Genomic DNA, 25,772 nt, shown 5'->3' on the forward strand with positions numbered 1-25,772 from the left:
CCCTAATTTTTCCCCCAAATTAACACAATTGCTTGATGATTGATTAATTTCCCCGCAATTATCTCTCTCCTAGGGTTTAACTTCAACAATGTTGACAACTACTACTATAACTTATCTCTCCCCCGTCGCCGGCCTTTCTCGGCGACACGTGGAATTCCGCCGCCGTCTTAACCGCTGAGAATCTCAAAATTTTCCCCAAGGAAACGACGTCGCTCCGATTGTTCTTGATCGGCTCAATTTTCAAGGTGCCGCTTAAATTTCTTGATCGTCTGGAAATTTGTTTACTTTGTTGTTTAATTCTGCAATTAGGATCGTTTATTAGGTTGCAGTACTTGTATATAAGCTATAATTCCTTTACTGGTTGCGTGCCGGGTCTGATTCATGACATTTGGATATTTCGCCTGAGTTTTAACGGATTTGTAGTTTGAGTCGGAATGGAGTACGGTGTGAGTTTGGATAATTACGTTACAGTGTAGGTGGTAGTTAGTAGGAGTAATGAATAAATTACCGGTAGTTAGTAAAATACTGTAAATACTAGGTGGTGACTGCCAACTGGTAAGTAACAGTTTTTCTTCGAAATGATTCATTTGTTTACTTAATGAGTCGAAAATGAATCAGGCAGTTTGTAGTTTCTACAAGACCGTGAGTTTGGATATCTACGTAGGTGGTAGTTGGTAGGAGTAATGAATTGGCAGTTTGTACAAGACCGTAAATACTAGGTGGTAACTGGTAAGCAACAGTTTTTCTTTGAAATGATTCATTTGTTTACTTTTCTTTTATTGTTCTTGAGGATTATTTTTTTATTAAAGTTAAACAAATGATTGAAACGGAGGGAGTAGGACGTAGAGTACATTTCAAGCAATTTAATGTGTTAGAATTTGTTGTGTATCTATATACAAAAATGTTAAGAGAAGAAATTCAAATATCTACTGTCTCAAAATTCACCGTTTCCGAGTATTTTTTTTTTTGTTTCAAAATGTCAAATAAAAGATGTTTCTTTTCATTTATATTAATCATGATTCGCTGAAAAAACGACACTTATTTTGGTAAAATGGTTTTTTGGGTAAGTTTTAGAGAACATTTCAAGAAAGAGTTGGTGTTCGGAAAAAAGTTAGAAGATGCGGGTGTTTTTAAAATGTGGCATAAAAAAGGTGGAAGTTATGAATTTTCTCAAAATGTTATATGAAAATTCTAGTATAGTGTAAGGCCTATATCTACAAATGTATAATGTATGGTGCTTGGTGCGTGGATTGTTTCATGACTTTCCTTAACATTTCTATCTCAACGACTTTGGTTCTTTAGACAATCCATACTCTATTGGGACTTTGAAATTGTTGTCTTTGTTTGTTAGTAGAATTATTTGTTGGATTGTAGATGTTCAGATGGTGACTGATGATAGTTGTATGAGTAGTGAAAATCATGGTGTTTCTGTAATTTAATGGAATCCGTACTACATGTTTCCCAACTGTGGTTAGTCAGTTTTCTAAGATACATGTATTGATGTATAGCAAGTATTTTACTGCTGAGTATTTTGTAAAACAGTTTCATACAATATGTTGTTTGTAGATGAAATTGCAAGAATTTTTTAAAATGGTCTGGATGCTTAATCTATTTTATCGCTGCTGCGGAAGGAGTGGTCTACTCCTGGATACTGTGTTACTGCTGCGTCTGATGTTATGAGTCTTCAGAAAGCTGAGGGAGCTTCTCCTGTGATGTGGTATGTCACTATGTCTCCTGTCAATTGCTCTTGCTTGATTTTTTTAATTTACTTTTGCCTTCAACTTCTGTAAGAGTTGCTCTGAGGGAGTCATGTATGATGTTTCCTTATTGGTATCTTTGTCCTAAACTCGTTGCAGCAACACTTTTCTAACCTGGTCGTTTAGTGTCATGGTTTTAAAGCACCCCTGTATGAATTAGTTGTTATTTAGTGGTTGCGACAAGTCCATGGAAGAAGTATTATTCGGATACATCTTGCAAGGGAAGCTGCACTCCGGGTTATTTGGTCAAACGATGTGACCAACCATTCATACTATCCAATATCTCACCACACTGGCTGTGTTAAGCTATCCTACGTTCTCTAGGTCTCAGCTCTAAATAGTGAAAATTCTGCCCCTCCTAATTTAGCAGCAAATTAACTACTAATAGGGATGGGTAGTAATCCTCAGTTTGAGTGCATGATAGTTTATACTTTATACACAATTTGTTATTATCATTTTGCTTCTTTTAAGATAACAGGTGGGTAAAATAGCAGTTGGTGACTTGGTGCAGTACTCCTAGACCCCCCTAATATAACCTTGTAGGGAGCTTTGGAGGCTTGGTATCTAATAAACTGGCATAAACACGACATTTCGTAGAATTCGTACCATGCTTTAAACTATTTAACAGAACTCATGACATCTTCAAAGTAACAATCAATCGACTTTAGCAACCTCAAATGTAAGCTTACAAATACAAATTAACATAATATACAACATTTTCATACTAATTTTCTTTTACACTTGGCATGAGACATATGTGTAATCGTGTATCATCGGTACAAATCCATACGGTAGTTGCTGACATAATTGTTGGCATAAAGAGGCTCATCTTGTCCATCGAATTCGGATTGTCCTTGTCTATTACTGTCGTGTGTAACGGAATAAGCTGATGATGATGTCGATGGCCCTGGAAGTGATTGGAAATCTGAAGAGTTGCTACTTAGCATGAGGACCACTGAAGCCATGGCTGGTCTGCTAGCAGCATCCTCTTGTACACAAAATAGTGCTACTTGGATACATCGAAGGACTTCTACTCTCGAGACATCGGTGCTTAATACTGGATCCACTAGTGCCATGACATCACCTGAATTCCATAATCTCCAAGCCTGTGTCAACAACACATTACCCCAGTGCCTCTATGGCCTCCGCAAATTGCGGTGCTATGGAAGGGTCGAATGTACGCAACCTTACCCTTGTGTTAGCAACACCAAAAGGTTGTTTCTGATTGACCCAAGAAAAAAAAAGCATTAGTTGGTTGGCAAGTTGTGACTTCCCCGTGTGGGGAAAGTAGCAAATTGCCCCCAAACGTTTGGGCCTTTGTACAGCTGCCAAATTTGGAAGGGTTAAAGGTTGAACATAGCGATTCATTGGAAGAGTTGTTTGAAAAAGAGGAGTACAATGGTGTCAATGATGCTTTGGCATTGTTTTGTGGGCATGTCAAAACATTAGAGTTGAATTGCTTGCCATCACTGAATATCATACCTCTGCATCTCTTTAAGAGTATTGTTTCCCTCACCTTGTTCGAATTGAAGTGGAATGATTTAATTTCATCTGACCTTAATTCATTACAACAACTTCAATTTCTATCAATTGACCATTGCCCACACATGGAAGCACTTGTGATCAACTTTGGTTCGCAACTCAAGCTCCCTAGCCTCAAACAGTTACATTTAAAGGAATTGGATTCGTTTATAGGCATTTCTTCCACGCCGGAAAACGAAGCCGTCCTACTTCTTCCATCACTTGAATCACTTGAAATCATAATCTTTCACAAGCTGGAACACTTTCGGTCGAGCTCAATTTCAGCTCCTAGTTTAGAGAACGTGTACCTCGAAAGGTGTAATAACCTGCAGCTGTTTTTGGTCAAGCTCAATCAAGGTGAATCGAGTTGCTGTCTTTGCGAAAGGTGTCATTTTTAGACTGTGATAATATCAAGTCCATTTCAACCGGGTCTCTAGCAGCACCCAAATTAGGAGAAGTGGAGCTAAATTTCTGCGCCAACATGCGATGCTTTTTCCCAGGAAACCAAAATCGTGATGGCGATCTACAATTACCTTCTCTGGAGGTTGTAGAAATCTATGGTTGTCGTATTCTCCATGCTTTCTCACTCAGACGTTTAGTGGCACCCAAATTAACTCAAATCAAATACGATGGAGAAGAGTATTCAATACTGCCATTTGACGACCTTTCACGACCTGAACCACTTCCTCCAAATAGGAAGAGCTTGATGATGATGATGATTGGTAAGTGACATCATTTATTGTATAGATGAGATCGGATACTTATATTCACCATTTCTCCTATGAGACGGTCTCACGCTCTAACATTAATCTTAATGCGAGACTCCTCACAAGTAGTAATTATTTCTTTAATTTTAGTTTTTCCTTCTTTTTTTTTGGGTCATGTTGCATGTCTATACAAATAATCATCTAAGCTTTTAGAAGCATTTTTCAACTGTGAAACACTTTTCAAAAGAAAATTAAATATTACGTTTCTTTTTCAACGGATTGGCTAGTCATTTTTTAATGTAATTTTGACTTGATCTTTCTCTTTTGCCGACAAACAAAGTCATGCTTCATTCTTGAATAAAATGAATAGAATGAACAACATTCTTACATGAAGCTAATATCTTGAACAATAATGTTGTTGGGTAGTGACGAGTACAACACTTGAATATGTACCCGTGATAGCACTTGTGGAGTTGTAGCTGCGTAGTTATTAATTAAATGGTTGATGTGCGGAATTATAGAATAATGTGTTTATTTTACATGTCTTTATTTAGGTGATGGTATTGTGTAGGTTTTGGCTCACTTTGGTGCTTCATGGTGCATCATCGGTTGGTATGGAATCCTCTTTTGAAGAAATGGCAAGTACTGTTACCATTGATGTTGAGGATGTCAATCCGCTATCAATGCTACAATAGGACATGTCTATACTACTCCCAAATATTAAGTTGGTGTTGCGATTGATATTTTGAGGGTTATAAAGTATGCAAGAAAGATATTTCAAGAACGCAAATAACACAAAAATTTTAAGGTGCTTCGCTAGCGATGTGGTAGCTACGTCCATTGTGCAAGGAGATGATGAAAATTGTATCACTGTTGAGGAAGATTATAAAATAATCATGAGGATCAATGGGATTCCTTCCTTAACACCTGCCAATTCTTAGAAACTTCCTGTAAGTTTTTAATTATATTCAAGTGTTGTCAACATGTTTCAAAACACACAATAATATACTCCCTCTGGGATGGTCATATATCAGTTTTACGGTTTCGTTATTTTTGCCATAGGAGTTTTAATAATATGGGTACTTGGTTTTGAATGGAGGGAGTAATAAGTAATTTGCTATTTATCGGGGAAGTAGAACTAAGACTAAATCTTTTATTTGCATCGCTCAGGGCCCATTGTGGGTTTAATAAAAAAAAGATGGCCACAAAGTGATGAAGATTGTGTAGACTCAAATTACGTGTCTAGATGGGGAGTTCGCGTCAAGTCGACTAACTGTTTATGAGCTATGTCGATGTTTTAGTCACAAAATTCTACTGTTTTTCATCTCTATTAGAAGTGTGTTAATTTTGGCGATTGCTTCTTGTTTTGTTTCAATCATGAAATTCATGTATGGGTGTATGGCAGTGGTGGAACTACGGGGCTAGCATGGGCGGCTACCCCTGAGACCCTGAACATTGAAAATTATGAAATTTTAATTAGAATTTTCAAAATTTTACTGGTATCCCTTTTCAAATAATTGCCTCAACTACAAATTTTTGTTCCGTTATTAATGTTTAGTGTGTGAAATTAAAGTATACAGTGAAGTTGGGAAAGTATAAGGTGAATTTATGTCAAATTTCTGACTTTCTTGGTAAATTTGAGTTATTGGTCGGCCATCATTGTTTTTTTATTGATAGTTTGATACCCAGTTTAGGCATTCACCCATTCTAGCAACTACAGTTAAGTCCCATTAACTGTGATTACGATTGTTGAAATTCTTTTTTCTTCATGTGTGTTTGCCATTGGGTAGTGACGAGTCCAACACTTGGATACATTAACTGCTTGGTTACGATTATTACACTTCCCTTGTTAAACTTCGTTTTTCTTCGTGTGTGTTTATGGGTAGATAGTGACGAGTCCAGCACTTGGACATGTACCTTTACTTAAGTATCAAGTCATTGGTTAATGTAGGGGACTACAGAAAGATTTGAGATAATTTTGCTTATTTTACATCTATTTTATGGTGTTGTGTTTATTTGGTTGTGAGGATGATGATGTATTAACTCGTCATTATTTTAACTTTGTAACACGACTATGATATCTGTATTTATATGATTATGATATCACTTATCCGTTGTTAGTGCCATGTTTGACTCAAAAAATTTCCCATAACCATTTCAACGTCATCACTTCTCCTGAATCTGTGTTTCTAATTAGTAGATTATGAAAAATATAGTTCTTTACTGGTTACTTAATGGTCGGAATCTGTGTTTATCATACACTTGTAGTTAAGTCATTAGTTATAAGTATGTCTTTCCCGTTTCAATGGAGTAAATTACTTACTATTACCTGACTCTGAACGGAGTATGTTGGGAAAGTGACAATGGATTTTAAGTGATGCAATGGAGTATTCACAAGGACAATATATTTATTTAAATATTACTCTGTATCATGTTTACTATAAAATATTAGATGATGAGAATAAGCTTTAATTTAAATATAAAGAATGATTTACAAGAGTTGTCGGCAATGAAAGCGGGTTCTAAACATTCCCACTCGTAAATTTTTTAATCAAAATAGACCACAATTTGCGGAATCTAACTTTTTCTAGCACATTAGTATAATCAAAAGGCACGTTATAAAATATATAAACCATAGCCGTGAGTCGAAGCAGTACGAATTAAGAACTAAACCATTTACATTAGTTTATTCTACTTCGTTTCTTCATTTTTTGCCACGTAAGTATATTAATTAGACAGTGATTTTGAGCAATTTACAGCTTTTGTTTCCTTTTTATATATGTTAATTCGTTGTTATTTAATTTGTTGTTTGTTATTAGGAGATACTTGAAGAAAGGTGGTAATGGCAGAGGAATGCGGAGTTATTTTGAAAGTGGTGAAGCCAATTAAGTCTTTTGTGTTTGACGCTGTGGGCGAGTATGTAGGTTACATTGGAAGCTACGAGGACAATATAGGTGCACTTCGTAAACGTCTTAGTGAGCTGTGTGATATGAAGGATGACATCGATAAGAAGGTGAAGGAGGGGAATGATAGGTAGGAAGAGATTACCAGAGAAGCTGCGAGTTGGCTTAAAGATGTCCGGATGTTGACAGAGGATGAAGAGTTGAAAGGTCTTATGTATAAGGATACTGAGACAGCGAAATTTGTGGTGAAAATGATGGGAAAAAGGCATCTGAAGACTCGTATACGCGAGGAAAGTGAGATGCAAGAGTTAGTGGTTAAAGTGATGAAGAAGCTAAAGAAAGAGATGGACAAATCCGAGGAAGAGATGATGAGGAATATCCTGGAAGTGGATTATAAGGAGGTGGCTGAATTAGTGGTGGAAATCATGAAAGACACTATTGAGGAGTTTAAGAAGCTTATGAAAGAGGACAAGAGAATGGCAGTAATCGCCACCAGAATGTTAAAGGATAGAGACTTAGAAAAGCTTACAAAAGATGACCAGGTGATGGAGGAGATTGTGAGAGAAGCTGGAAACACAAGTGATGAGGAATTTTGTCTGAAAAATAAGGATGAGGAATCCAACTCTCTGCTAGTTAAGATACCGGCTGTGGACATGCATAAGAATACGGTTAAAGAAGCTGCTAAGAAATTGTTTACGCTTCTAGCTAACCTGGTTACGCCTCTTGAGAAATTGATGGATGATGCTAATTTCAAAGAGGCTGTACCTGAGGCTGAGGGTGTCAAATTAGGGTTGGAGGTCATTGATGGACTTTTGATCAGGGGCCGTGGGTTTAAGAAGGAGATGGACGACAACAATAAAGAACACCGGGTTTGTTGTTGCTCTTCACAATCACTTTGCTATGATTTTCATGGCCGTTACCTAATTAGCAAACGTGCTGAATTTATGGCAAAACATATACACGATGATTTTATCAGTAAACTTCCGCGAGATTCAGTTATTTTGCATATACGAACAGAAGATTTACAGCCAATTCCGACACAATTCCTTAAAGGTTTGGATTCCAGGACTCAACTCCTCCACCAAATTTTGGAGAAGCTTAATAATGATCAAGTTGATTCTGTTGGTGTGTATGGCATGGGTGGGACAGGTATTGGTTTTTTTACTGCTTCCTTTTATTTTGTTAGTGCTTTACCATATTACCTTATTATTTCCTCTTTGTTTCATTTGATAGTTACTTTAATGTCATCCATTTACTACTGCATATTATTTCCTCTTTGTTTCATTTGATAGTTACGTTTTAAGTTGTCGATTTAATACTGGATAATACTTACGGTAGTAATGTTCTTGCACAAAAGATCTATGACCCCCTCTGCCATGTGGCTACTCTTAAAACTCGATTTCAAAAATAGTTATAAATAATTAAATTGAACAAAGGAATTATACGAGGGAGTAGACTACCGTTCATGGGCGAATGCAAAGGGTGGGCCCTATGGGCTATAACCCTACCTGATTTTATGACAAATCATTTTTACTAACATAAGCATTATAAGTTTGTAACAAACTAGCATTCTAGCAAAGTTGGTTGACCTTAGCAACTATGGGTAGTATGAATTAGAGGTCTCGGACGCTCTGGGTTCAAGCCTCCTATCCATCATTTTTTGTACTTTTTTGTACGCTTTTTAACCTACATAAATAGTATGGTACTTTTAAGCTAAAAAGGATTAACTGGGGTGAATTAAGCAATTGATTTTTGTAAGCTCTTTAACCCACTTCGGCCACTTGACACGTTCGACTCCTTTAAATTCACATCTAAGATGACTTAATCAAAGCGTGAAAATAAAATAATCTTTTCCTCTTTTTATAAATGTTATGTGGTAGTCATAGAAAATATAGGATTACCACATCCCGTTTGGATATTTATTTAGCTTGGTTTAGACCTATATATGATAAAAGGTCTTATGGGTTAAATGGATTAACAGGTAAACCCAACATGATTTCAACCCATTTGGATTAAATAAGTTACTCGTGTCAGGTTTGTGTCAAATTAAACCACACCAAACCTAAACCAACCAATTTAACTTTCGTGTTGTGTTGTGTTGTGTTCATGTCGACTTAGTTACTTAAATGGGTAATGAAGTTTCAACCCGAACCCGCTAACTTTGTTTTTCGGTCGTGTCGTGTTTTTCGGTCGTGTCGTGTTATTCAGTGGAAATTTTTGGAATACCCTACATAAAAATAAATATTTTAGACTGTAAATATATATAATCATTTTTGCCCCTTAACTTACAAATATTGGCTACAATGCTAGATTATTAAGTGGACAATTTTTTTTAATCATATTTCAAAAAATTTAAAATATAGCCAATAGCCCTACATGTATATAAATAATGGCTCTGCCTTGCTGCCGTAGGAAATATGATACTCCCTCCTGGTCAATCATTTTTCCCTCTTTCCTTTTCAAAGCTAGTCGGATTTTCTTCCCTCTTTCCTTTTTTAGAATGTTTTATGTGGTCTAAATTTAAGTGCATGTGGGGTAGATGGTTTTGTGTGGTCCAAAATCAATTCCTTATTTCTTGTACAAAGTGGAATGGGGAAGAAATGAGTGACTAGGAGGGAGTATATTCTTGTGGCATTTTTTATATGACTAGCTATTATAGTTAAGGTATATGGAAGTTTTTTTTTTCTTTTTTTTAAAAGAATGTGTTGTCCACCCATAAAGCTGAGACTTGACTCACTTGAGAGGCAATCTTGTGGAAGAAAGGTTTAGACTATGTTTATCCACAGACTCAAAATGAATCTTAACAACAGTAAAATATTATTATTTTATCTTAAAACTCAACTCAGACTCTTTTATTTCTTCTACTTAATCCCTAAGACCCATCAAAAATCTCAACAACAATAAATAGGACCCACTTTTACCCACACAAAATACTATTTAGAAGTCTTAAGCACCGTCTGGGAAATCAAAGACCCATCTTCAGATTTTGCTACAGCAACCCCCACTTTATTCCTACTTTTTGGTTGAGAAATGGATTTTACTATTGCTCATACCAAACTTGATACTGCGATAAACACAGCCTTAAAGGAAGAAGTTTCCTCCTTGAATGTGAAAGAAAGAATCCTAAGCATCTGACATGTGTTAGCCTTTACTAATTCACAAAAAATTTCGGAGAGATGACCCCACTAAGTTATTGAGAGATCATTGTTCCATACTCAGTACTGTGTTTTTCGTGATCCTTTTATTGTTCATCGCGTCACCCAAATTGACTCTCTAGTTTCTTACTTAGAGCAATAACAACAGTAGTTGTTTCGGAGTTGTCACCCAATACTTTATTAAAAAAGTTTATCTACTGTATTCAAAACTCAAAAGTTTGTTCATACTTTAAAAATTGTTTCCTAATATAAGTACTAAGTTTGTAAATATTGAGATTGTGATTGTTGTTAAATTATGATTAAAAAAGATTATGATTGTTGTTCAAAAGTGGGCACCTTGCAGGGAAGCGGGAGCCTTGGAACCTTGGATGTGATTCCTCATGTTGAGTGCATGTACAATCTTAGATTATCATTTTGCTTCTTTTGGGACAACAAGTTATTTTGCAGGAGCCTTGGAACCTTAGAAGGCCCAGTAAACTTGTGATTTTTGAAGCGTTTTGATGGCTTCTACTGTTGGCTTGCATTGTTATCTATAAATTATAAACAAAAAGTCGAGTTATTTCTGCTTACTGTTTGTACTGTACCTACATTTACTGTCGTAACACTCACTGATTTTCATTTTCAGGATGGTGATGCTGCCTTTTCATCATCAGATTTAGGAGAGAAGTGGGTTTGTATGGATATATTCACAGCTGCCAAATTTGGAAGAGTTACGATTAAGGGTAGCCAGTCATTGAAAGAGCTGCTCGAAAACGAGGAGTACAATGCTGTAAAATGTAAATGATGCTTTTGGACGTCATTTTGTGGGCATGTCAAAACGTTAAGAGTTGAATACTTTGCCATCACTGAATATCATACCTCTGCATCTCTTTAAGAGTATTTGTGATTTTTTTCCCCCACTTTCGCTGAATTGAAGTGGAGTTATTTAATTGAAGCTCATGTCCTCGAGGATTCTGTACACCAACTCCAATTTCTTTCAATCAAGGTGACATGGAAGCACTTGTGATCGATGCTGGTTCGCATATCAAGCTCCTGAGCCTCAAGCAGTTAAATTTATTGGGTTTGGCTTCTTTTTCGGCCATTTCTTCCATCCTGAAAAACAGAGCTGCTATATTTCTTTCATCACTTGAATCACTTGTAACCATGTCCTGTAACAAGCTGGAACACTTTTGACCAGGCTCAATTTCAGCTCTTAAATTACAAGACGCGTCCCTCCACCATTGTAATAAGCTGCAACAGTTGTTGGTAAGTAATCCAGAGGATACAATCGAGTAGCCATCTTTGCGAAAGGTGTCCTTTTTGGACTGCAAAATTATCAAGTCCATTTCATCTGGGTCTCTAACAGCACCCAAATTTAAAGATGTGATGCTCTATGTCAATGCCAAAACATGCAGCGCGTTTTCCCAGGAAACGCAAACCACAATGGCGATCTACAATTACCTTCCTTGTAGATTGTGGTTAATACAAGTTACTGTAGCTATGCTATAACTTTTAAAGTTAAGTCAAGGGACTGTAGCTTATAACATCGGAGTTGAGTAAACCTGGCAAACAGGTTACTCCGTTCGGACCATCAGTCAGTTGGGTCGAGTGATTGGGGCTCAAGTATGTTTCAAGAGTATTGTTATTAGTCATTATGGTTTTAAAATTTTGCTTTCGGGTGTGGTACTGCTTGTAATCTGCTGTTGTAAATAGATAAGAAGTATTTGCTCATCAGAGTTTCAAATTCAAGTTGTGAGGCTATTATGTACTGACCTCAGTTTATCCTTGCACATTTGACAACTGATAGTCAATCTAGAAATTGTCTTGAATGGTTGAAGTATTTATGGTTTGTGATGGCATGGTCTCAAAATTCTCTTGCTATACTATACATGTGAGTGTTCTTCTGTAGCGACGAATGCCTAGTTGCCTACTACAGACCACTACTACTCTGTAGTGGGTTAGAAGAATTCGACAGTGAATCTTGTGTCCAGAACAGTAATGGAACTAGAAAATTCTTCATTCGTCTGTTTCTGTTGCGTTTTCAGCCTTGTCTAAATGGAGACCCAAAGATTTTGATGCTCATCAATTTTTCACCTGAGCCAGCGTCAGTGAAGGAATCACTGTGCTCACTAAGATTCGCTGCATGAGTGAATATGTGTCAGATAGGAGTTGTTCATCAACAGACTGTTGAGTTCTTCTGATTCTCAGTTCAGCATTGATTAAAGGTGATACTTCTTTCCTTTTCCCTTGACTTTTAAACGTAAAATCATAGCTTTTCTTAGGTAACTGCTACATGTATAGAAATTGTTTCTAGAGTACATGTAATGTGTATCACATGACGAATATCATTGGTTTCTATCTGCAGCTTAGGTCGCGTATCTTGTTTACTCATACGTACTGAGTATATTGAATATCCATGGCAAAGCTCCCTATTTGCCCACGTGTCTTTTTTTTCTCTCCTTTTTTGTCGAAGCCTATTGTTCATTTTTGTGACAATTAAGTTCAATGAAATTGTCGAGGATAAGATAAAATTTTACAGAGTAGTAATTTTGGTTACAAACATTGAAGTTGACCTGGTGTGTGCAAGTGATTGTGATTTTGATCTCATTTCATTGCTGGATTTCTGTGGGAGATTATCAAAGAGAACCATATTTTAATCAGCATTGCTGTTGGAATAAATATGGCAACATAGAAGAGCATCAACTGGTGAAGGCAGGGAGAGGCAACACAGCAGAGGTCTTGAAAGTCGATCAAAGTATGAAGAATTCCTTAACACAGCCAATTCTAAGAACCGCCCTGTAAGTCTGCTGACTCTAATTTCCCAATTTTTTACTCCATTACTGAGTTAGGATTTTCGGCTTTGGGTTAGTAACTCCATATGCAAGAGTCTTACCAGAGGAACTGAAGAATTTCTTTGTTTTGCAACTGAAATAGGTGAAGTTATAACTTATAGGTGTAGTTACTTGGTTTTACTGATTGCTTCTTGTTGCTTTAGAATCTTCAGTATGGCAAATTGGCAGCATTCTGAGATTTTAAACTTTAAATTGTACTCCCTCTAACCCAATTACCCAATGAGAAGTGATTTATTTTCGTTTTGAGGTTTATTATAGTTATCTACTATTTATATTTAGGTAGGTTTTGGTGGGGCTAGTTCCATGCAAGTGGAGTCGTTATGTTTTGTGTGGTCCAAAGTCAGTAAATCACTCATTTTCATCTCCTTGATTTTTGTGTCAAAAGCAATAGATAACTATTGATCGAGAGGGAGGGAATATGTATGTTAGAGGGTAAGTAAATTCAAGGTGAACTTACAGTTTCAGTTGGGTCAGCTTCTCTTGTACTTTCTAATTGCGAGCTTCAGCAAAACATCACATCGTCGAAACAATATTGCTTTCTAAATAAATAGAAGTATTTTTAGTTTGTTTTGATTAACTATTATTGGCCTGGTTCGGTCACATAGTATTACACAAGAGCATATGAGATGATAAAACTACTATTTGACCCGTTTTATGTTTAAGATGGATATAGACCGTCTTAAATAAGAATTTGTACGTAAAGAAATATGCGGGTCATAAATCACAATGGCCGTTAATAACACACAAAAAGAAAGATTACAAGAATGAAGCTTCGGTAATTGTAATGTAAGACGGTCTCACTATGAAACAGTCCATTTATGTGAAAAAACATTCATTTATCATTAAGAAAAGAGTTGTCTTTTTATACAATGGGACCGTCTTACACTACAATTGTGATGGAAGTTTATATGTTCCATAAGGTTAAAGTTTAAATATGATCAATTCAAAAGGTGAGAAATTTGATGGTAATAAGGAGTAAGATTTTTTAAGAACTTTTTAAATGCAGAATTTATTAAAAGGTAGGAATTACAATAAGGGCTCGCTTGGAATGTGAGTAATTATTAAGGGAGTAATAGAGGCTAAAATAAGAAGAAATGGAAGGAGATTGGTGGTTAGTGGTGGTTGTGGAGTGTGGAAAGAAGTGGCGAGGGAGGAATTAAAATATGATCAATTCAAAAGGTGAGAAATTTGATGGTAATAAGGAGTAAGATTTTTTAAGAACTTTTTAAATGCAGAATTTATTAAAAGGTAGGAATTACAATAAGGGCTCGCTTGGAATGCGAGTAATTATTAAGGGAGTAATAGAGGCTAAAATAAGAAGAAATGGAAGGAGATTGGTGGTTAGTGGTGGTTGTGGAGTGTGGAAAGAAGTGGTGAGGGAGGAATTATTACGTCTAGATGGAGGTAATGCATTACTTGAGGGGAGAGGTGGGTAATTATTACCCCCTTAATGGATAGACTATTACACTATCTTCCTCCATTTCTATCTACATCGTCCATCTCTTTCCTCCATTTTCTAGTTCATTTAAGCTCTATTACTCCCTTAATAATTACTCTCATTCCAAGTGAGCCCTAAATGATAAAAAGTGAAATGTTAATACATAGGCCTAAAAATTCTAAACAAACCACTTAAAGGTGACAACAATGTATACTAGATTACTAGTTAATGACATTGTCCAAATCATACAACGTATGATCTAGGAATTGCTATTATGTATGTTATTAATAATCCTATGACAATTAACCAAAGTAGGTGGCAATTATTTGTCTGTACTCTTAACTGTGGTTTGGTCAACGTTTTGCACAATATTAATATATTGTGCCGATCATGAAATGACAACCACCTTGCATATATTAAACTAACGTACATTATTAATTGAATAAAGGGATTATTATGATATTAATATTACAATGTTTCTGAATATGTCTCCTTTGAACATGTTAAATCACATTATCACTTCAGTTTAAGAATAGAGGTTGGCATATGTGAAGTGGAAATGAGCCGTCTAATCCATTTTTTTTTTCGCAAATTATAGAATAAAAATGTTTATTTTTTTTTTTACAGTAGGAGACGGTTCTTTTTATACGGAGTATATAATAGCTCAATCTTATACTATAAAACTGTCTTACGTAATATTTAATTCACCGTAATTTTTTATACAATTAGATGGCATTATATATAAGTACAGCGTAATGCCAACTTGTTTACTATACACTTATACAGTTGCAACAACTTGAGAAACCAGTTGCTTTTGTTCTTCAGCCTTTCCCAAGGTAAGTTCTAAAAACAATCTTCCCTTTTACTCTTTACCATTTGTAATTCTTATTTCCTTTTTGTGTTTTAATTCATATATCGTTTTTTAGTTTTTCATTTCTTAATATTTTCTGCTTTGTTTTTCAATTCATGTTTCCTTTTATGTTTTCCAATTCTTGTTGCTTGCTGTTTTCATTATCCCTTTGTTTGAATAGAGAAATTTAAAGTACGAGGGTGAGTATTTGAAAGGAAATCATTTCTTTTGTTCGGTTAGCAAAATGAGAATAAAGAAATTTGGTAGGGAATAAAAGCAGATTTCTCCATTTCTCTCTTAAAAGCCAAATAATTTTACAAATTGAAGGGAAAGCTCCATTTAGCCGTTTTCTTAAACTTCCCTTCCCTCCCTTTCCCATTTCCTCCTTCCTTTTCTCTCCATCCATGTTTTATCTCGAAACAAGTTCTAAGGATCAGACATGGGCACATTTGTTTTTTAATTTCTTAAATAATTATTACCTTAAATTTTTTAAATATCACTAATACCTCTATACTCTATGAAAAATACCAATCGTGAGATGACAGTCGTCTAATCCATTAATTTTGTATTTCTATTTTTGTTTCTTTATCTTTTCGGATGCGAGAAACTATTTAGCTGCTACCTTTTGTGCGCACTAGATATACTCCTTCTCTTCTTCTTACGAAGGGTTAATCCCCAAGTCACTAAGCACTACCCGCTCCATCGACCATGGATCCAATTCACCAAACCATTGACTCGCTAAGCAGTTCCCTGTTCACGAGCTCATCTTAGCTCCCTAGACTCCTACCAATGTTGACGTTAATTTCGTTACCCATAGCTACTTTATTTATATCCGGGTCAGGCGTTCTTCATGCTTAATTACTTAATTCCAATTTCTTTAAAAGGTAAATTACACAAAGTATTATATTTCCTTCATCCCTCTCCCAAGTCCCTATGTTCTCTGCTTCTGTTAATGGGTGATCACTCCCTCAATTCGAACTTAACTCAATTACACAGGCTAGTCATTTACTCATTTGTCTCAACAGAACATGCCTATTTTTTTTTTTTTTTGAAGGAGGCCTACTTTAATTTTTCTATAACCCTAACTGACCTGTTTAATGCATTTAATTTCAAGCAGATCATTTTTATTCCCTTTAAACCGTCAAATTAAATTCATTAATCCAACTTAACTATATATTTGTTATTTTTAACGCAAATATAGATGAATAGCAATCGTTATTTTTAAACAGTTGGTGGAGTTATCCAGTTGACCAAACAAAATTATAACTTATTCAAATAAATGGGTTGTTTGTGTCGTCTTTGTGTACAAAGATCTCAACCCTATCCCAGTTCGTAGAAGTTTCGTGTCGTGCTTTTGTTAATTGAATTACATAAGTGGGTCACATCGTCTTAACATTAATTCGCTCACTTCTTGTCGATTTCGGGTCGAGTAATGTTTACAACCTCTAACTGAAAGTCATTGAAAGGTACTAGCATTATAAAAATGACTACCAATTAAAATATTCCAAGTATTATTAAAAGAGGTATGAAAAACATAATAAAATTGGCATTTTTTAATACAATGAATTATTATGAGACAATCTTATATAATAATTTGTGTTAATTACTTTGTTTTTTATTTATTTAAGTGGACTTCATATGTCGAGGCACTCACTTTTCTATTCAATCTCTCTCTCAAAGTACGTGAGTAAATATTACTCCCTCCTATTCTAAATAACCCTCCCTATTCAAGGGGGCACAAGAATTAAGGAAGGGAGTATTATATGGTAAAATATTTGTGTGGGGGTAGGAGATTGGAGAGAGGGAAGGTATTGTGTGATTAAAATAAGTATTGTTGTGGGGTAAGATGATTAAAATAACCATTGTTGTGGGGTAAGATGATTAAAATAAGATAAAGTATGAGTATTGTGGGGGTGGGGTGATTAAAATAAGTATAAAAGTTTGCCAAATAAGGAAATATGGAGAGTAGTGTGAATAGACGAAAAAGAAAATAGGGAGAGTTATTTAGAATAGGAGGGAGTATGAAATATAGAGCTTGTTTGGCGCAACTTTAAGAAAACTGTTTATATTTTTTAGAATGAGTTTCTTAAAAAGCCATTTCTTTATCAAGAGCATGTTTGGCCTAACTTGTTGAAAATGAGTTTTTGTTTTTCAAGCTTAGACCATGTTTGGCCTAATTTGTTAAAAATGAGTTTTTGGTTTTTAAGCTTAATTTTCTAAAAGTGTGTTTCAAAACTAGAAACACCAAATTGGTGCTTCTATTTCTAAGGACAAGAATATGTTGTTTGAGTTTTTAAAAAACTATTTTTAACTTTTTAGAAAATGGTGTGTTTGACCAATTTGTGTTTTTTAACCAAAAACACTTTGAAAAGCAAGACCAAACAATTATCTTAACGTATTCTGCAATCAATGTCTATTTTTTTCGTAGATTTGTTGGTTTCCTAGGAGAAGACGCTTCAAAAGAGCCGGTAGTGATGGTATGCGACGTTTTAACAGTGTTGAAGGCGACTAAATCCTTTTTTTATGACAATGCTAAAGAGTATGTGGGTTACATTGGAAGTTGCGATAATAATCTTTGTGCACTTCATAAAAGCCTTAGTGATGTTTGTAATAAGAAGGACGACATCAAAAAGAAGGTGAAGGAGGGGAATGATCAGCTGGAGGAGATTACAAGGGAAGCTGCGAGTTGGCTTAAAGATGTCAGGATATTGACGGAAGATGAAGAGTTGAAAGGTCTTATGTATAAGGACATTGAAACAGCGAAATTTGTGGTAAAAATGATGGGAAGTAAGTACCTCAAGAGGCGTATAAGAGAGGAGACTGAGATGCAGCAGTTGGTGCTCAAAGTGATGAAAAAGCTCAAGGAAGACGTGGACAAGTCTGAGGAAGAGATGAGGAAGATTCTAGAAGATGATTATAAGCAGGTGGCTGAAGTTGTAGTGGAAGTGATGAAGGATACCATTGACGAGTTTAAGAAGCTTATGAAGGAGGACAGGAAGATGGCAATAATAGCCATAAGAATGTTAAAGGATAGTGACTTAAATAAGCTTACAAAAGGCGACAAAGAGATGGAGGAGATAGTCAGAGAAGCTTGGTATTCAAGTGAAGAGGAACTATGGCCAAATCACGAGCATGACGAATCCAATGTTCGACAGCCTCTTCTAGTTAAAATACCTGAGATGGGTGTGAGTGAGAATATGGTAAAAGAAGCTGCTAAGAAGTTGCTTACACCTTTAGCCTATCTGCTTACACCTCTTGGGAAATTAATGGATGATGACGATTTTAAGGCGGCTGTGCCTCATGCAGTGGATGTCAAATTAGGGTTGGAAGTCATTGATGGCCTTTTGATTAGGGGTTGCGGATCAAAGAAGGAAATGGACGACATCACCAAACAACACAGGAGTTGTTACTGCTCTCCATTCACGCTTTGTTGTAACTACCATGACCGTTATCTAATTAGCAAAGCTGCTGAATCTATGGTCAAATATATACAAAATGATTTGATTAGTAAATGTCCGCAAGATCCGGTTACTTTGTTTATAAGGCCACAGAATTTGACGCCCATTCCATCACAATTCCTTCAGGGTTTGGATTCAAGGACTCAACTCCTTCACCAAATTTTGGAGAAGCTGATTGATGACCAAGTTGATTCCGTTGGAGTGTTCGGCATGGGCGGGATAGGTATTTCGTGCTTTTTTTTAAATTGCTTCTTATTGTACGTATACCAGTTTACTACCTCCCTTTTGTTTTCCTTTTGTACTTGTTATTACGTGTTTGGCGAAAATTTCAGCGAACGGTATTATTTGCAAGTGTTTGATAACTTTATCTAAATAAAAAAGGTACATTTGTAACTACCTCAAATAAAAATTTACAGATGTAGCATTATAAGTGTCCACGGGCCAGGCTCTACTCCTATGTATTGTCGGGCTGTGCTGAATTGGGCTTAGAAATCACTGGCTCGAGCACGGACTTCTGACCGGCGGACAGGGCTTGTTATTTTTTTAATTTTTTTTTGGAGGCTTAACCAGGTTGGGGCAAGGGGAGGTTGGCACTGGCCCGGCCCGTTGTGAGAGCCAGGCTATGCCGGCCAGGGAAAAGCGGCACATATATAAAAGCACTCCTTTTAAAGCTAGTTTTATTTTATTTTACCGAATTCAGCTACTTCATTCATGAGTTCATTCCGTCTAGTTTGCCAAATATCTTAGGGTTAATCGGCACCTCATCCACCTCTTATTTTCAGTTACCTTTTCACATTTCAGTTTTCATTTAAGATTTATTTATCTTCTCGATCAGATGTATACAAAACTTTTCAACTAGTAAAGTAGTAATTACTACCTACCATCGTTCCATCCTATCATCATCTCATCAATTTTGTGTCTTTGTTTTAAACTTTATTTTCATCATTATATTGTGTATTTAACATTCATTTCTACTTTATTTACGGCACCATCTACCCACATAATTTTTAAGGCTAAAACTAATAGATCACTTTGACCTCCTTAGAAAACGGATTAATTAATTTGCTCAATTTTTGGCTAAAATACTACCCTTGCGGGTGACTTTTGACCGATGTAGTATTTCATCGAATTGTGTATGGTTAGCCAATGTAACTAGAGTGGATAAGTTGAGAAGATGGATATTGTTTTTTTTTTTTTTCGTTGCATTCTAGTTACTATGTTCATTTGATAAATTGGCATCTTCTAAACATATAAACAGGTAAAACTACATTGGCGAAAGAAGTCACTAATAGAGTTAAAGACACATTCACTGTAAAGGTGATGGTGGAAGTTTCGTCTGCCCCAGACATTGTGCGCATTCAAGCCGCCATTGCTGAATCGGTTGATCTACCTTTGCATGATGTCAGCAATGTTGGTCAAAGGGCCATTAGACTATATAACAGACTAATCTCAGAAAAGGATAAGAAAATACTCATTATCTTGGACAATGTTTGGAAAAAGTTGAATCTAGATGAAATTGGGATTCCTGATACCTGTAAGCTTTTGTTCACAACTAGAGATAGAGAAGTTTGCAGAGTCATGAATGTACGAGATGTTAACATACTTAAGGTGGGTGTGATGAATACAAATGAAGCTAGAGAACTTTTCAAGAGTCAGGCTGGAAAGCAAGCTGATCTTCGATTATATAAAAACTTGGTTGAGAAATTGTTAAGCAAGTGTGGAGGCTTACCTCTTGCTATTGTAGCAACAGCGAATTCGCTAAAGGATAAGAATTTGTCTAGTTGGGTAAAATTTGCAGATGACTTGGAAAAGCCTATCTCAAGTCAAATGAGTGGCGATTATCATGATACCTTCACAATCTTGAACACGAGTTACAAGTTTATACAACCTGATGGAAAAAGGATATTCTTCTTGCTTGTTTGTTTATCCCCTCTTGGTTCAAGTGTATCAATTGAAAGCCTAATGAGATACGGCATGGGTTTAAACTTGTTTGAGCATGTGAACAATCTTTCGGAAGCCATGGAGCAAGCTGTTACATGGGCTAATGAGCTCATGCTAGCGTCAATGTTACTAGAAGGTGATGTCAAAGAGGATGTCAAGATTCATGATATTGTTCGAGACTACGCAATTTCACATGCCGCAAGAGGTACGTTGTATAAAATTAGCTTTTTGGAGTTTATGTTGCTTTCTAATGACTTTTTGAGTAGTTTCCACTCTCATAACTATTTGTGTTTGAAATATTTGAATGGCCTTGAAAGCCATTGCGAAGATTAACATCCACGGGAAAAACTAAGATAATTGTTTCATTTTTTGTCTTTCACTTGTATGTAGAGGAGGAGCACAAGTTCATGGTGGAAGCAATTCCTCGTTGGCTGGATGATGAGACTTTGAATAAGTACACTGCCATGTCTCTGACGTCTAAGAATGATTATTCTCGTCTGAGCGGAGTCGAAGCTTGTAAGCTTCAAATCCTGATACTGAAAGGTGACCTGTCGCCAAATTTCGATGACTACTTCTTCAATGGAATGTTGAATCTAAGAGTTTTAGTTGTTTCAAGCATGAACTTTCAACCTAGTTTACCAGAATCAATGCGTAAATTAAAGAAGCTGAGAACGTTGTACATGGAGAGTTGCAAGTTGGGGAACTTTGAACTAGTTGGTGAGCTGGTTAATCTTCATGTTCTTAGTTTACGCGGATCATCTATGGAAAACATACCCAATGAAATTGGGAATTTACGCAAGCTTCGGTTACTAGATTTGGGTGGATGTACATCTAGTAAGTTGCCACTAATTCCCACTAGCGTCTTAAATAAACTCTCTACATTGGAAGGACTCTACATGTATAATGAGAGGCAGTCGGTTCTCACGAAATCTGAAAATGAAGAAGCATATGCTATTGAGAATATTAGACTGACTTTCTTAAGTGCACTTGAGATAAAAGTAGAGGATAAAGAAGAACTGCCATTTGATGGCCAAACTATCAAAAATTTAGATAAATTCAAAATCACTCTAGGGACTGGTGGCTTCAGCGGAGGGGATCTCCAGAACTTTTGTCGTTCCTTATATCTTGTGTTCAATTACGACGTGAGTAGATTTATAAAGTTAGATTCTCTCAAGGTATTGTTTAAGAAGGCTGATTATGTAGAAATGCTGGACAGTACAAATTTTGAAACTGTTGTCCCACAGTTGGACCAAGAGGGGTTTAGTAGCCTAAGATCTCTCCACCTTGATTGGTGCGATGATATCAAATGCATTGTGGATGGACGCACGATGAATAACATGATAGTTTTTCCATGTCTCCAATTACTAAAACTTGAGACTTTGATGTGTTTAGAGAAGGTATGTAATGGAGATGTTTCACCAGGATCTTTTTCTAACCTACAAACTATTGAACTCTATCAATTGAATGAGTTACAGTATGGACTACCTCTTGTCCCACGTAACTTGAAAGAGATACAGGTGTCTAGTTGTAAAAAGCTCAAGTTCATATTCATTGAGGATGAAGAAGTACTAGGTACTGAGCTACCTTTTCTGAAAACATTGGAACTCAATTTTCTTGCTTCTTTGGTAAGTTTGGTTGGTCCAAAAGAGTTTTCTAATAGCTATGACGCTTTGCCGGGGCCTCGAGTTTTCTTTGGTGAGAAGGTATGTTTTTTTGTTTTTCAGACTTCCTTTACACCAAATTATTGTATACCTTCTTTGATAAGAAGATATGTTTTTTCTGAAGTTTTTGTTTCCTACTTTCTTCTCTAAATTGTCTTGTTGAGATGTGAGAATTTAAATATTTTCCGGTTCACTATGTCCCTTCATATTACAACAACATTACCCCAGTGCCTCAATGGCTCCCGCAAATTGCGGGGTAAAGGGAGGTCGGATGTACGCAGCCTTACCCTTGTGTTAGCAACACAAAGAGGTTGTTTCCGAATGACCCAAGATGAAAATTGCGTCGAGAACTGCATTGAAGGACCAGCCACTTTAGTGAGCCATTTTGATTTATTCCATTATAATCCATAACCAAAGAATATGAGTCTTTGGCTCCCTTCGTATTGTATTACCCTCATTTGTTTTGCATATTTTCTCCACAAAAACTTCTGCTTGAAGACTAATGTGCGTATCAAATACCAAGTATCATATAAGGGATAACTATACGAAGAGCGTTACATGTATCTTTGAAATGTTGCAGATTGGCTTACCATCTTTGGAGTTGTTTAAATTGGGCTACTGCGAAGATGTTGGTAAATTGTGGAGCAAGGAAATTCATACACCTGCTTTTCAGAATTTGAAGGAAATAGAAATTTCTGGCTGTCCAAACTTGTCAAGTGTCGGCTCAACTTCTGTATTTTCTAACCTTGTACAACTTGAAAACTTAAGAATAGCCAGCTCTGATGAAATGCATGAAGTCATATCTGATGAAGAAATAGGAGCATCAGAGATTGGTGAACAGAGTATCGTTTTTCCCCAATTAAAGTCATTGGAGATATGTTTAATGAAAAATCTTCAGAGTTTCTACGGGGGAAGATCCAAACTCGAGTTCCCAAAATTAAAAACGCTGAATTTGGATAACCTTGAGAGCATGAAAATGTTTGCCAAGTTAGAAAATTCTTCTGCCTTTTTCCATGAAAAGGTAACCAGTTATTTGTGAACCATTATTTACATATACTCCTTAGTTAATTGGCTAACGGAATTGTTCTAACTGTAGATTGATTTTCCATCTCTGGAAAAGCTAAAGGTGAAAAGTGTATATGATGGAGTGACGGGACTATGGGATAAGCAATCATTGACGACGACTTCAAACCCTGCTCCAAGGTTAAGCCAACTGGAGCTAGGCAGTTCAGTGCTGCTCGAAGAAGTGGAGCAACGCACTCTAGCAGGGTTGCAACATATCCCAAACATAGTCCTCGAGAATCTCTCTTCCCTCACACTCGATGGTTTCTATTTTCCAGATGGTGAGGCTGTATTTTCATCATCCAATTTAGGGGAGAGGGGTGGGTTTGTATGGATAAATTCACAGCTGCCAAATTTGGAAGAGTTAAAGGTTGAGGCTAGCGAGTCATTGAAAGAGTTGTTCCAGAAAGAGGAGTACAATGCTTTGACGTCGTTTTGTGAACAGGTCAAAACATTAAAGTTGAGGCGATTGCCATCACTGAATCTCATACCTCTGCATCTCTTCAAGAGTATTGCTTCCCTCACTTTGTTCAAATTGAAGTGGAATTATTTAATTTCAGCCCATGTCCTTGAGGATTCACTACAACAACTTCAATTCCTTTCAATTGAGAATTGTCCCAACATGGAAGCACTTGTGATCAACGTTGGTTCGGAAATCAACCTCCCTAGCCTCAAGGAGTTATGTTTACGGTATTTGGATTCTTTTATAGGCATTTCTTCCATGCCGAAAAACGAAGCCGCCTTCCTTCTTCCTTCACTTGAGTCACTTGAAATCTACGGCTGTCACAAGCTGGAACACTTATGGCAAGGCTCAATTTTTGCTCCCAGATTAGAAGACTTGACCCTCTACGATTGTAAAAACTTGCAACACTTTTTGGTGGGTAATCTAGAGGATACAATCGAGTTGTCTTCTTTGCGAAAGGTGTTCTTTAGGTCCTGCCGTAATTTGGAGTCCATTTCAACTGGGTCTCTAACAGCACCCAAATTAAGAGAGGTGCAGCTAACTTCATGCGACAAGATGGAGTGCTTATTCCCAGGAAACCAAAATCATGATGGTGATCTACAATTACCTTCTCTGGAGGTTGTGGATATCGACCATTGTCCTAATCTCCACGCATTCTCACTCGGACGTTTAGAGGCACCCAAATTAACTCAAATTGAATACTGGGAAAAGGAGTATTCAATGCTGCCATATGACGACCTGAACCACTTCCTCAAGGAAAAATATCCAATATATGTGGAAGAGGTTGGTGATTGTGATGGTGACATACTAGTTTCGTACATATCCTCTTTATTAAAGCAACAACCACAGAGCTCGCACTCTGGTTGAACGTTCAATTTTTTATTTTTAGTAAAAGCCCCACCACTTCCCACGTGGCCACGTTCGTATAATGAATTTAATTTGCTTGCTTGCTTATAAAACGCAATTACAATGTACAAACTTTATATTATAGAATAAATAATACATTAGAAATAATTAAAATTTTTAGCTTTGTACTTTGTAAATAAACTAACTCGAATAACAATACTATATTAACCCTTGTCAATGTGATATACTTCCTCCTATTCACAATAAAATTTCCTATTTCTTTTTTCGTCTATTCACAATAACTTTCCTATTTTCTTTTTTGGCTAGTATTTGTGTGATCCAAATTTAATTGTATGATGAGATAGAGTATTTGTGTGGTCCAAATTTATATATATTTTTAAATTTGTGAAAATTTGGAGGAAAATTTGTAAATTCATCTATTCTTTTAGTAGATAGGGGATGATCTGATGAGATCTGGTAATTTGAATATATTTTTTGAAGATATATTATCTCAAGTGCAATATAGCAATGATTGACAATATATTCTTTTTGGCAATGATTTTATATATTTCGATTAGTGAAAAATATATTCCAGATTTGTAATATATTAACCCAAATTTTTGGCAATGATTGAGGATTTTTTACTTGTAGCAATATAGCAATGATTGACGGTATATTCTTTTTTTTTTTTTTTGGCAATGATTGAAGATTTTATATTTATTTTTTGGCAATCAATTTTTGCGTTATTTTTGGGCAAGATCATTGATATGATCTAGATTTAACACATACTTCCTCCGTACCACACCAAAGGTAACACTTACTATAAACGGATGTACCACACCAAAGGTAACATTCCTTATTTGGCCCACAACATTACCAAGTTATCCTTATAATCACTTGATATTTACACAAAATGCCATTATATACCCCACCTACCAACCCACAATTAAACATTCAATTACATACCCCACCTATTTATTCCCTTTTTACCCTTACTTTTTCCATTTTTTCTTAAATACTCCATTTTCCTTACGTTACCTTTGGTGTGGTACGGAGGGAGTAGTAGAATAGAAGGACGTTATACATATTTTTTGGAATCTTTTTTTACATTATACTTAGCCCATAGTAGAATGTAAAGATTAAAAGCCCAATTAGAAGATAATATTTTAGGCGGAAAAA

General features: G+C 36.1%; 2 protein-coding genes across 2 annotated transcripts; both read left to right on the plus strand.

Moving 5' to 3' along the window:
- LOC141586467 (uncharacterized) lies at positions 1-11,876 on the plus strand. The gene is made up of 5 exons (XM_074407683.1): positions 1-245; positions 1,567-1,717; positions 4,557-4,935; positions 6,805-8,037; positions 10,669-11,876. Exons 4-5 carry the CDS (start codon positions 7,068-7,070, stop codon positions 10,674-10,676), a joined length of 978 nt encoding a protein of 325 aa, XP_074263784.1. The 5' UTR covers positions 1-245; positions 1,567-1,717; positions 4,557-4,935; positions 6,805-7,067; the 3' UTR covers positions 10,677-11,876.
- Positions 11,034-24,813, plus strand: LOC141587677 (uncharacterized). Its single transcript, XM_074409150.1, has 10 exons — positions 11,034-11,193; positions 11,736-11,787; positions 11,932-12,144; positions 12,715-12,820; positions 15,099-15,148; positions 17,591-18,843; positions 19,879-20,766; positions 20,952-22,264; positions 22,803-23,243; positions 23,319-24,813. The coding sequence occupies exons 1-10, from the start codon at positions 11,034-11,036 to the stop codon at positions 24,612-24,614; spliced, it is 5,772 nt and encodes a 1,923-aa protein (XP_074265251.1). The 3' UTR covers positions 24,615-24,813.
- The last annotated feature ends 959 nt before the right edge of the window (positions 24,814-25,772 follow it).

The sequence above is a fragment of the Silene latifolia genome, chromosome 6, assembly GCF_048544455.1.
Source record: "Silene latifolia isolate original U9 population chromosome 6, ASM4854445v1, whole genome shotgun sequence".
NCBI classification, from domain to species: Eukaryota; Viridiplantae; Streptophyta; class Magnoliopsida; order Caryophyllales; family Caryophyllaceae; genus Silene; species Silene latifolia.